This window comes from Triticum dicoccoides, chromosome 5B (assembly GCF_002162155.2).
Source record: "Triticum dicoccoides isolate Atlit2015 ecotype Zavitan chromosome 5B, WEW_v2.0, whole genome shotgun sequence".
In the NCBI taxonomy this organism is placed as follows: domain Eukaryota; kingdom Viridiplantae; phylum Streptophyta; class Magnoliopsida; order Poales; family Poaceae; genus Triticum; species Triticum dicoccoides.
Window position 1 is genome coordinate 151,198,894 of NC_041389.1, and position 12,397 is coordinate 151,211,290.

Sequence of the window (12,397 nt, forward strand, 5' to 3'; positions counted from 1 at the left end):
GTCTCCGGTTTGGATCCTTCCGATCTACGTTATTTTTTATCGGCGGCGGTTGCTATTCCGGGGTGCTGGTCCTATGGGGCCTTAGCACGACGACTTCCCGACTGTCTACTACAACAAGTTGTGCCCGGCTCCGGTGATGGAGGGGCGATGACGGCGACGCGCCTTCGGCTCGCTTCGGTGCTTGTAGTCGTCGCTAGGTGGTCTACGAATCTAGATGTAATTTTTATTTCTGGTATTCGTTGTACTGCCATGATTGAAGATGAATAGATTGGAAGTTTTTCCGCAAAAAAAAAAGTAGTCGGATGGATAGGCTAAATATAAGCTTTAGTTCTCTCGGGGTTTCTTATATCATGTACCTGTAAACATGTATTTATGACAAAGTCTGAATTAATATGCTAAAAATGACTAGCTAGGGTTGAAATGCCCTAAAATCCCTAATAAATAAAATCCCAAAGTCTGTTTTTTTTGTGTGTGTGTGTTGTCTCCATATCTGCTCGTCAAAAAGCTCTTCGATTGTGATCTCCCAAACTAAAGTATGAGCATGAATAAAGTCAATTGGCCCACAGCGTATAACACATACGATAGTTGGCAAGATCTAAATCATGTTGTTTAGGCATAATCAAACTAACTGGCAATAGGCTACATCATCAAATGCTAGTTTCCAAAATGTATTTGAAGTTTACATGAGGTGGCAGTAATCCTGGCTTGTACAAAATATATTCTGGTGTTATCATGCACTTGCAAAGTTTGATTTGTTTGTGTTCTTAAAAAAAAGAAGTCTGATTAGTGAAACGTTTCTTTTAACTGAGAGACTTGTGAGGATAGGTCAGCGCACAAGTGTGTCAATTGTTTTTACAGATGCAAAGTTGGATTCGATTAGCACTCGCATAAAAGTGAATTAAGAGTAGCGCGAAGCCACTCATCTTTGTTTCCTAGCGCAGTGAACCGAGTCCATCCAATTTGTCCATGCACAAAAGAGCCCCACATGGACATAGACATAGTGGCCGCGGCGGAGGCTCCGTCCTAGTGGACCTTGTGATTGTGGCTCGGAAGAGAGGTCCGTCCCGATCGGGAAAGGATTGGACTCGCCTTGTCCGTCCGTTTGTGCCCGGCTCTGTCCGTCAGCCATGAGCCGTCAGGTCTCGAATAAGAAATGTCTGCTGCTGAAGGGAACGCGCCCACAATTGGCCGACCAAGAAAACAACGCGCAGACGACCCAAATCTCCGTAACAGATATCGGGAGAAGTAGACAGCAGAGTTCAGCCGCAACCTGCTCAACTCACAGAACTGAATTGTCAGGTTTGGTGAAAAAGGCGCTGGACGCTAAATTTACTTGAGCATCGTGTCAAACATGGTTTGGAAGGGATCTCATGAACTCAATTGGTTGCCTTTCCACCGTCTAATTCTTCTCACAATATTAGTAAATGGCATATTTCATAGAAACATGTGTGCCAAAATAGTGCTGTATAATTTGTATCAAAACAGAAACAAAGTAAGGCAATATCTTTCATTCGCAAAAAAACTGAGGCATCTACAGTATCATGATATTGCTTAGCACGACTAAAATGAGGGTCCGGTCCTGTTGGGTTGAGATACCACACGCCTGCCAGACTGTCAAGTGAACAAAACCAACCAGAGAATCCCCTGACTCACATACATGGCAACTACAAAAGAGCCTCGATGTCAATCTCGACAAAGGTGCAGGGGTCCGGAATGCCAAATTTTCTTAGCACCTGCATGTAACAGACTAGGTCAAAATTATTGTTCACAGCTCATCATTCCATGGCATATTTTTTTGCTTATGACAGAAAAAATCACCTCAGCGTGGACAATTCCCAAGTAGCCAACCTGCTTTCCATCACTCATAACAATTTTGCATTGTCTTTTAGTAAAGAACTCAGGTTCCTATAAGACGAGACAATCAGTACAGATGTTCATAACACCAAAGGAACCTTGGATGTACCACAAATGCATCAACAATTTCAAATGCTTACGCTTGAAGGAACATAGTAAGTCTGGCCGAATTTTATGCGTGGAGAACCTGCCACGATTTTGACAATCCTATCCACCAAACCCATAATTTCCTGGGTAATTGATAACATTTAGCCAAGGCCAACGACAAAGCACTTTAAATATTATTCCTGCAGAGGAAGTAATTGCGTATTACCTCAAATCCAGAATTACTATTACAGTACAAAGCTGCAAGCCGGCGATTATTGGAGGCACCAACATCACGTGAAGTATCCAATGACACTACATCCCCAACTTCAAAAATCTGCACACATAACAATGCTGGGAAATTATACTATGGTCAATTGGTCATTACCAATATAAGCAGCTCTATGAAAGCATTCCTTTTCGAAAATCATGATAAACATACTTACACACATATAACAATGCTGAGAAATTATACTATGGCCAATTGGTCATTACCAATATAAGCAGCTCTATGAAAGCATTCCTTTTCGAAAATCATGATAAACATACTAACACACATAATTATAACAAACCAATATTATGTGTCAGCAAATAATTAGGGTGTTGTTATATAAAAAAGGGAGTATATGCACATTAGCCACATGAAAAGCACCTCAGTAACACTACTAACACTACGGAGATGAATACTATTGTTTGTTTTCATAAAGTACCTTTATGGGTCTTGGATGGTCTATATTATGCTTCAGTGTTTTCAACAAACATGACATCAGACTACTTCTTACAACCTGCAACATCACAAGCAAAACAAACATACATCACGTACTGGAATAAGCACATGTGAATTGTATAATTATATTTCAAAATCTTACATTAGAAACAAAATGTATTGATTTGTTTTGCAGTAGGTAAGTGAAGACAGCTAAATATGAAAGACCACATATACCAGGAGTATGATGACAATCTATTTAACTAATAGCATCCAAAAGGTATATTAATCAGAAAGACAGAACCATAACATTTCATCAACTATAATCAGTAAATAATGCGGCACCAGAGACTAGTTGTCCATGCATTCATGATTATACTAATCAATCAAAAAGACAGAACCATAACATTTCATCAACTTTAATCAGTAGATAATCCGGCACAAGGTGGTAGTTGTGCATGCATTCTTGATTTTACTTGTATGCATATGTAAATTATCTACAACTATTTTCGAAAATGAAGCTAATAAAGATACCAAGCTTAGAAGGCCAGGCCTCAATGAATGAATGCTTACACTGCTCGCTGATTAACATGCAATTAACAAAATATAAGTCTTTCTAGAGATTTCAATATGGACTACATACCGTATGTAGTCCATATTGAAATCTCTAGAAAGACTTATATTTAGAAACGGAGGGAATACTTTTTTCTACTGCAACCAGCACTAACAAATAAATGAAAGATCCAATCATAAAGACACCCTTCAGTACTTGAGCAATTCACCTCAAATTCAGAAGTACGGGGGTTTGCAATAATGACTGCTTTATTTCCATCGTCTGTCCTGTTTAGCATATCGAAGTTTTCTTCGTGTGAAGTCAAAACAAATGTGAGCACCTCCATATAACCAGCTCTTGCAACCTGCCCCAAAAACATTGTCCTCCCAGTAAAATACCGATGAGTGAACATATGCATATGGAACACAACAGAAGGATCGCTACGAGGTACTGAATATCTTAAGCACATACCTCAGCACGAATTTTATCAGAGAAACGGTTTAGTGGTTGCCTTCCACCTATTGTCATAGACTTTGGCTTTGATTTTGGCACATTGTTGTACCCATAAGCTATAGCAACATCCTGTACGGAATGAAAATGAAAATCAAACCAAAAACTATCAACCAATTCTAAGTAATAACTACAAAGAAGACTTTGATAGGTAGGGAATTCCATATGTTACCTCTGCTAGATCACGGGCATGCAGAACATCACTTCTTGTAGGAGGGACAGACACCGAAATACAGGGCTCCCCATTTGATGAACAAAGTTTCGCTTGCAATTGCATTTTGTTCAAAAGGGAGATAACCTAAACTTTCAAATACTCAGTTGTATCATTTCACTTGCTCAAAGCTGCGAACATAAATTCAAAGAACTCAAGCAGAAAACATTGCCTTACATAATTATAAAAAATGTTTGTTTAATTTAATTTTGAATACAGGCAGAACATTGCAATTTGCACCAGAAAAAACAGCTGTTCTACAGTAGAGATCAAATCTATCACTTATTTCAATTATTATCCAGATATGTGGTCTGTGTTTCCGGCGAAAAGATATGCTGTACTTGATAAAATATACCTGCGTCTCATCCAGGGAGATTCCAATGGGTCCAACAATATCAGAGAGCGCAACTTCCATTTTATAACATGAAAGATCAGGGTAAATGGCTGTGCTTCCATCATAAGATACCACTTCAACTGGTTCCACTTCAAACTTATTTTCACAGTACTCCGAGAACATTGCAACCTAGAGACACATAGGTAACAAGTGCATCAACAAAATAAATCTAATCTTCATCCAAAAGGACAGCACTTTTACAATCTATATAAAAGATAGTAAGCATTACATTAAACCTACCATTGTATTCAGAACAATATTTGCTTTTGTAAGGTCTGTAGCAGTGCATTCGATAAACACATTCCTTGTCTTAAGGGTGATAGCAGAATGTGCTCCATTGATGATAGGCGGTAACGATAATACAGTTCTGCAAGTATTAAAGTGTCAGCTTGCTGTATGGGCAGTACAAAACAAGGACCCAGAATAAGTACCAGAACAGCCCAGGTACAGACAATATATGCATCATAAAATTAAGCGAAGTATTGAACTGGTAACCAAACGTGTGTCTTGCCTCTTATAACAAGATCATACACCTTGTAACAAAAACAAGTTGAGAAATGTAACCACAATACCATGAAATAGGTTTACCTGTTGCTATCATATATAACTGGGTAAACTGGAGAGTTCTCGATTATATGCAAAAACTTCTTCAACTTCATGTCCGACTGCCAAAAGAAAGTGTAAGCTATCAGTGACCAAATATATGTACAGAGAGAGTATTTAAGGAAAATCAGAACTAAGCACGAAGGGTATAGAACTGCAGAAGTTCAGAAAATCATGGTTCCGGCGGTCATAAGTAGCAATATTAAGTGTACCAACGGCATTATAACCTGTGGCATTGCTACTTACTCTGTAGAACTCCATCAATGCATCCGCTCTGAAATTTTGCTCCTGAACCAATATAACCAAGCGAACGAAAAGAAATGTAAGTCAAAACTGCTGTTTTCCTAGAAACCTGCACAAAATGCAGGAATGCTCTAACAGTAACGTGTAAAGTGGAGATATGTATCGCTGGTTGAAAGTGGTGAATTTTAACCTGTTTTAGTGGGATAAAATTGATTTCCTGTGGTGGTAGAGCCTGAAAAGATTAATTAATATGTCAAATAAAGGATATAGGAATCAACAGGGACATTTGCATTGTCACATCATCAGCTATAAAGTTAAAATAATATTTGTGAGTTTTGATCAAAATGAAAAAAGCTTATCCGAAAGAGGCACATAAGAAGATATATACTATAGTCAAGAATTGCTTACAAGGTCGAAAATTCCCACAAAAATCTCTAAACATAAAGAAAAATAATATCAACTTATGGTACACTTGAAAAGCTCAGCACCTGATGTTTTTCTTTGTATTTACTTCAACTAGCCAAGCTATCAAAGAATATGGACAGCATAGGGTATAGCACTGCAATTGGGGAAGGCCCATCCAAACACCACAATTCAACACGTACATCAATTCAACAACTATAAACAAGAAACCATGCCTAGGATGCAATTTCCATCCGAAGTCAATAGCATCAGGAACAGTTTCATTGCACACAGGTCAGGGAGAGCTACTCTTCAAATTTTACTAACTAGACCCGAATCCCCACCTTTCACTTGTCAGTTTAACCTCCCCGGAATCAACAGCAGTCCGCAAAAATGGCACCAATTGTACTTATAGGCTGGAACAACACCAAACAGTGGGGACTGGGGAGCACCTTGGGCTCGTGTTACAAAGCTTCAGACCATAATGCAATAGGTTTAAATAAACAGGGCACATGTTTCCCCCAAATTAGGGCTTCTCTAAAATGCTAGTGAAAAGGAGGTCCAGTTTATCAATACAAGATGAGAGTAAGCTCCAGCTTGAAGACAGCCTGTTTAGAAGTATAGTTTGCTTCTGGTGAACTCAAGACAAACCTGAATCTCCCCCAAACAGGGCCAGAGGCAGCGGAAGGGAGCTTTTGGGGCCAATAAGCTATAGCCTTGAAGCTAGCTCCGTGGATACGTGCAAAATCAATTAAATGGACCACAGCATGTCCTGTGTTTCTATATCCCTAAAAAAGTTAATTACCCTTGAAAAAAATATTTAGCAATGATCCTCGAACAGAAATATGGGCCCCCACCCATCAACCACAGAGAAGAACAGAAAATGCAGAACACGCACAGAATGAGATAGTAAGGATGTGCCTGACGAAATACAAAGCTCTCTGGGATGTTTGATGGAATTAATAAGGAGCGTCAACTAGCCGTAGCTAATTGCAGCAAGGTCAAAAAATTACCTCGTATGAGAAGGGTCCTTGTAGAGTGTCCAAATCATGGGTACCAATAGCAACAAGAGTTCTCTTCCTGTTCCCCAGCACAGCACAGCACAGCACAGCACAGTGAGTTAACTAAGGGTGATGATCTTCAACTCAAATACAACAAACTAACACACCAACGCTAGCCAGACAAGTTATACCGGCAAATATTTTGATGGAGTTTGTCTTGAAGATCAATGAAGCTGCTGTATCTGACTTCATCAAAAGTTACTCCTCTTAGGACAGCACAAACTACATATGGTCTAATTTGTGAGGTCTGCAAAAGAAATAAAATATCAGCTGGTCAAGGCTTTGACTTTCCTTTAATAGATGTGTGCATACATAATCCATTTCTTTCTAGAGAAACAGGGTCAAGATTTTAAAAAATTACATGATCAATGACATGTCATCTGCTGCTAGCGTCTAGAATGTAGAATCTCAAATGCATGGGCAAGTTAACATGGATTAAGCATGACAAACATATGTATAGAATATTAAACTAGTGTGTTAAGTCCTGCCTTTGTTTCCAAATCCCTTTTTTGTCATTCATTTAACTCACTGAGTCATTTCTCCTTTTTTTAAAGTGTTTTTTATCTATAATATGCACTAACAATGAAGTTGTTCAAGAGAGTTTAAAATTGAGACGAGCACCAAACTCTTAGCTCTGTCTATTGATTTTATCCACAGACAATACAGAACCGTTACACAGAAGTTAGCAAAACACTTAGGATACGCAACCTTATTTATTTTTTCTCATATTTTTTCAAGTATATTAATTGAAAATTTGACGTATGTCGTAACATGGCAATAAGAAATTATAAGGATAAAATATATTAACCTTATGTATAATAAAGAGCTAGATGAGGGTAAAAATGAACCTTCCTGATCAACCCATTACCTGTGATCTAACATGCATCTGGAGCATTGAACCACGAGGGATTGAAGCAATTTTGAATATAGGGGTTGCTTCACTCCCGGTGAAAATGCGAAGAGATCTTGCTATTCCTTCAAGACATAACAAATCATATCTGCATGCATTGTAATGGACATCACACTGAATAAGAAATCTTTGCTAATTCTTTGTAGTTGTTTAACAACCAACAAGTCATCCAACTGAACTTAGTACATTAAGAAAACACATCGTGAAAGCATAAGACTAGCCAAGACATTTCCAGTGCATACTTGATGCCAGCAATACTAATAAGGTGATACTCCAATCTATAAAACCATTGTAGACTATTTGAAAGTTCAACAATTTGAAGTCTTATTTCACATCAGACATATACGAGAAACCAGTTCTTTTTCTTTTGCTGGGAAGAAAGCAAAAGTTCTGGATGAACACAATGTGCTGTGTGGAAGTTCAACTATTTGAAGTCGTATCTCACATCAAACATGTACAACAAAGCAAGTTATTATACTACATGCGTCTCACAGCACCAAATAATTTCTTACTACACCCAAAATGAACAAGAGAATAGAACTAAATACAAGAGTAGCAAGACAAAATAAACTACTTATTAAAACCCTACCAGTAACAAGACTTACTATCAAATATAGGAATGGCGCAGCCAAAGTTTATGTCAAAATAAATGAAAATCCGAGTGAACAAAACCTACACATGTTGGTTCCAAATTTGATGCCAACACCAAAAGAATCACCATAAATAATGCAGGTTAGACTTGAGCTGACATTAGTACGGATTAACAAGGTCAGTCTCCGCAAAGTCCAACCAATAAGTGACACATGCACGACACCCATATACACCAAAAACTTTTAACTGAATTGCAGAACAAAATTTGCTCGTGACACCAACTCATACACACATATTCAGTTAGCAGCTCAATGCAGACTAATTGAGCTAGTGATACCGAAGACGTACAGATATCTCACATGATAGCGACTCAAGTCAGAGCAGTTTAGCCACTTGTATAGACAATTCAGCTGGTAAAACCGAAATGCGATTACCTATTGGCGGCAACCTCAATCTTGTAGATGACCTCGTCATCGCCGTCCGCTTCGACGTCTTCCTCCAGGTGCTTCTCCTTCCGGATGATGGCCTTCTCTGTGGTCTACACAAACCCAAATGAAGCAAATCACATCAAACGAAATTAACACCCAAACACCAAAGCATGCGAGTATAGGAGAGAGAAAAAGGGCACAGATCCGAGCGGCTCACCACATCATCGAGTTCGATGCCGAAATCAAAGCAGAGTGCCTCGAATTCGTCTTGCGCTGGAGCATCCACAACAAAGAGACGAGGTGAGTTAGGCGCTCTCGCGGCGGGTTAAGGGAGGGAGTACGCGGCGGGGTTCAGGGGTGGGGGGCGAGGGGGAGGCGCTTACTGTAGACCCTGCCGAGTGCGGCGAAGAGGCGGTCGCGGCCGACGCTGACCGTCGGCATCGCGAGCGGCGGCTGCGGCGGTGTGTCGCTGGCTGGCGGCGGGACACGCGAGCGGCGGCTGCGGCTGCGGCTGCGGCGGGGAGAGGTGAACGCGCTGGCGAGAGGGGGTTTGGACAGACAGGTGGGGCGCGGGGCTCAGGGTTCTAGTACTATCTTTCTCTCCTTGTACGATGATGAACTGACGACCTGCTCGCGTACGGGATTGGGCACGCCACCACACGATAAGGAAGGCACACACGGACTGTCGCGGCGCTGATCAGAGATCGGATGGTTTGGTTAGGGTTGGAGAGAAAGATCGATATCAGTGCTACAGATCTGAAACCAAGAGGAGGAGGGGGGCGTTCATTCTCGCAAAGGAAAAAAAGGGAGGAGGAGGCATCGAGCCGAGCGAAGGGAGACGGAGGCGCGATTTCACGCATTCTTGCGTCAAATTCTCGACGCGTCGCACACGCGATTTGAAAAAAAAATCGCAAATTAAAAATGTTCGGTGTATTTTCGAAAATGTTCACATTTTGACAAACTGTCCGTAATCTCGAAAGCTATCCATGTTTTTTATTTCATTTTCACAAATTCACAAAATGCTCGGGAATCTCAAAACATGTTCCAGCTTTTCCAAATTTGTTCACATATTCAAAAAATGTTCATGTTTTCAAAAAAATGCAAATTAGAAAAAAGTTCAGGGAATTTTCATAAAATGATCAAGTTTTGAAAAGTGTTTGCATTTTCAAATTTTGTTCACACATTCAAAAGAATGTTCAGGAATTTCAAAAAAGGTTCAAGCTTTGCCAAATTTGTTCACATATTCAAAAAATGTTCATGTTGTCAAATTTTGTTTGCAAATTCAAAAATTGTTAGCGTTTTGGAAAAAAAATCATAATTCTTAAAAATGTTCACATTTAAAAATCATATTTTTCAGAAAATATTTGTTTTTAAAGATTATTTGTGATTTCAAAAATATCCTTTTTTTCAAGAAATGTTTGAGGAACCCAAAAAATGTTTGTGTTTTCACGAAATGTTTGTGTTTCAAAAAATATTTACATTAAAAAAAAGAAAATAACGTTCGAAATTTCTAAAAAGTTTAACACTGTTGCGGCTATAGTTCATATGCACCGGGCTGCAATTTTAATTACAAATTCCTATGTGTTACAGTGGTTAATTTTTGGGGAATTTTGTGAACGTTTAGATTTTGTTGCTTTTGTTTGTTTCTTTAACAGCTGCGTTGCATACCTAGCACATGAGATTGTCAGGCAGATTGGCTTTCTTTTAGGGGTCAGGGATGTCATGCAGATTGGCTAGCACATCATGCCCATCACCTCGAAGTCTCAGGTTCGAAACCCACCTCTAGCGCGCTAATTTTTGGCGTTTTTCCACCTCGCAAACGTGCCACTGCAAAATGGGCCGGCCCAGGTGAGCCACGCCCTGTGCGAAACGTCGACTCTCTGATGCAGAGAGCCTCACAGAGGAGCTCCCGGCGGGGGTGGGGGTGGCTCATTGGTTCGATGGTCGTTTCCTAGTCGGTCTTGAATGGTCTCGTGCGATAGCGAGGCCCAATTAACCACATGCATCCATTTTTGTTGTGGGGGCAGTTGCCCTATACAACTCCGGTAATTGTTGCGCTCAGAGGTTTCACCAGACGGATTAAAACACCTACAACTTTAGATCTGATGGCCGAAAATAGTAACGGCGCAACAAAGTCACTTTGGTCACTGTATTCAGAGAATGGCGAGGCGTGTTACAGTTATTATGCTTGTTGTCTAGGACTCAAACGGTCAATGTATTCGATTTTGGGATGGATTATGTTGTTTGTGACAATATTTGACTGATCCAAGCGCCGAGCTGGAGTGAAGCGCATTGAACCGCTAGTGTTTTTTTAATAACCCCTCGTGTTACTTGACTATTGATCGTGCATCGGATGGTAAAGGTCTATGGCGCGCGATGTCACTTACATAGGCGATTTGGGGGCGGTGACCAGGTGGGCCGAGCCAACGACCCCATGCCGGTTCACTAGTGGGCCAGATCGAGGCGGTCCGTGGTGTGTAAAAGAAAAGGCTCCCGAAGCCTTGGTGTATACTCCAAGATATTAGAAGTCGTCTGCAACAAGTTCTCCTTATACGCAACCGACTATGTTGTACTCTTAGACCCCCGGTACCTTATAAACTGAGGGGTAGGGCTCATAGACGACACACAACGATCTCGTGTTGATCACATGTTCTTTATACTCCATCCCAAAATCAATACAACAAAAGCAGGACGTAGGGTTTTATCTCTTAGGAGAGCTTGAACCTGGGTAAAAACTAGTTACCATGTTACATCGTGTCAAGGCTCCTAGCTCCGGACCCTCTACCCTAGATCTGTCGAAATTGACTCCATCATTGGTGGCCCATGCAGGTCCCGCTACGTAGTCGCGACATTTGTGAAGGATGCCCTAGAGGCAATAATAAAGTATTTCATGATAAATGTTTATTATTCATGCTAGAATTGTATTAACCGGAAACATAATACATGTGTAAATACATAGACAAACATAGTGTCACTAGTATGCCTCTACTTGACTAGCTCGTGAATCAAAGATGGTTAAGTTTCCTAGCCATAGACATGAGTTGTCATTTGATTAACGGGATCACATCATTAGGAGAATGATGTGATTGACTTGACCCATTTCGTTAGCTTAGCACTTGATTGTTAGTATGTTGATATTGCTTTCTTCATGACTTATACATGTTCCTATGACTATGAGATTATGCAACTCCCGTTTATCGGAGGAACAATTTGTGTGCTACCAAACGTCACAACGTAACTGGGTGATTATAAAGGAGCTCTACAGGTGTCTCCGAAGGTACTTGTTGAGTTGGCGTATTTCGAGATTAGGATTTGTCACTCCGATTGTCGGAGAGGTATCTTTGGGCCCTCTCGGTAATGCACATCACTATAAGCCTTGCAAGCAATGTAGCAGATGAGTTAGTTACGGAATGATGCATTACGTAATGAGTAAAGAGACTTGCCGGTAACGAGATTGAACTAGGTATTGGGATACCGATGATCAAATCTCGGGCAAGTAACATACCGATGACAAAGGGAACAACGTATGTTGTTATGCGGTTTGACCGATAAAGATCTTCGTAGAATATGTAGGAGTCAATATGAGCATCCAGGTTCCGCTATTGGTTATTGACCGGAAACATGTCTCGGTCATGTCTACATAGTTCTTGAACCCGTAGGGTCCGCACGCTTAAGGTTTTGATGACAGTTATATTATGAGTTTATGTGTTTTGATGTACCGAAGGAGTTCAGAGTCCCGGATGAGATCGGAGACATGACGAGGAGTCTCGAAATGGTCGAGACGTAAAGATCGATATATTGGACGACTATATTCGGACATCGGAAAGGTTCCGAGTGATTCGGGTAT

General features: G+C 40.4%; 1 protein-coding gene across 1 annotated transcript; it reads right to left on the reverse strand.

The window, feature by feature from the left end:
* Window positions 1–1,352: 1,352 nt before the first annotated feature.
* LOC119307936 (phenylalanine--tRNA ligase beta subunit, cytoplasmic-like) lies at window positions 1,353–9,355 on the reverse strand. Its single transcript, XM_037584032.1, has 19 exons — window positions 8,934–9,355; window positions 8,768–8,823; window positions 8,557–8,660; window positions 7,490–7,619; window positions 6,753–6,868; window positions 6,574–6,640; window positions 5,349–5,390; window positions 5,162–5,203; window positions 4,901–4,977; window positions 4,553–4,679; window positions 4,274–4,441; window positions 3,880–4,005; window positions 3,669–3,779; window positions 3,427–3,561; window positions 2,649–2,723; window positions 2,168–2,275; window positions 1,995–2,084; window positions 1,819–1,905; window positions 1,353–1,733 (listed from the first exon to the last, which is right to left on the reverse strand). Exons 1-19 carry the CDS (start codon window positions 8,989–8,991, stop codon window positions 1,665–1,667), a joined length of 1,788 nt encoding a protein of 595 aa, XP_037439929.1. The 5' UTR covers window positions 8,992–9,355; the 3' UTR covers window positions 1,353–1,664.
* Between the last annotated feature and the right edge of the window lie 3,042 nt (window positions 9,356–12,397).

Coding starts and splice junctions, on each gene's coding strand:
- LOC119307936 (XM_037584032.1), bottom strand. CDS start 8,991: ATGCCGACGGTCAGCGTCGGCCGCGACCGCCTCTTCGCCGCACTCGGC. Junction 8,824..8,933: donor CGCACTCGGCAGGGTCTACA/GTAAGCGCCTCC, acceptor TGGATGCTCCAG/CGCAAGACGAATTCGAGGCA. Junction 3,780..3,879: donor ATGCCCGTGATCTAGCAGAG/GTAACATATGGA, acceptor CATTCCGTACAG/GATGTTGCTATAGCTTATGG.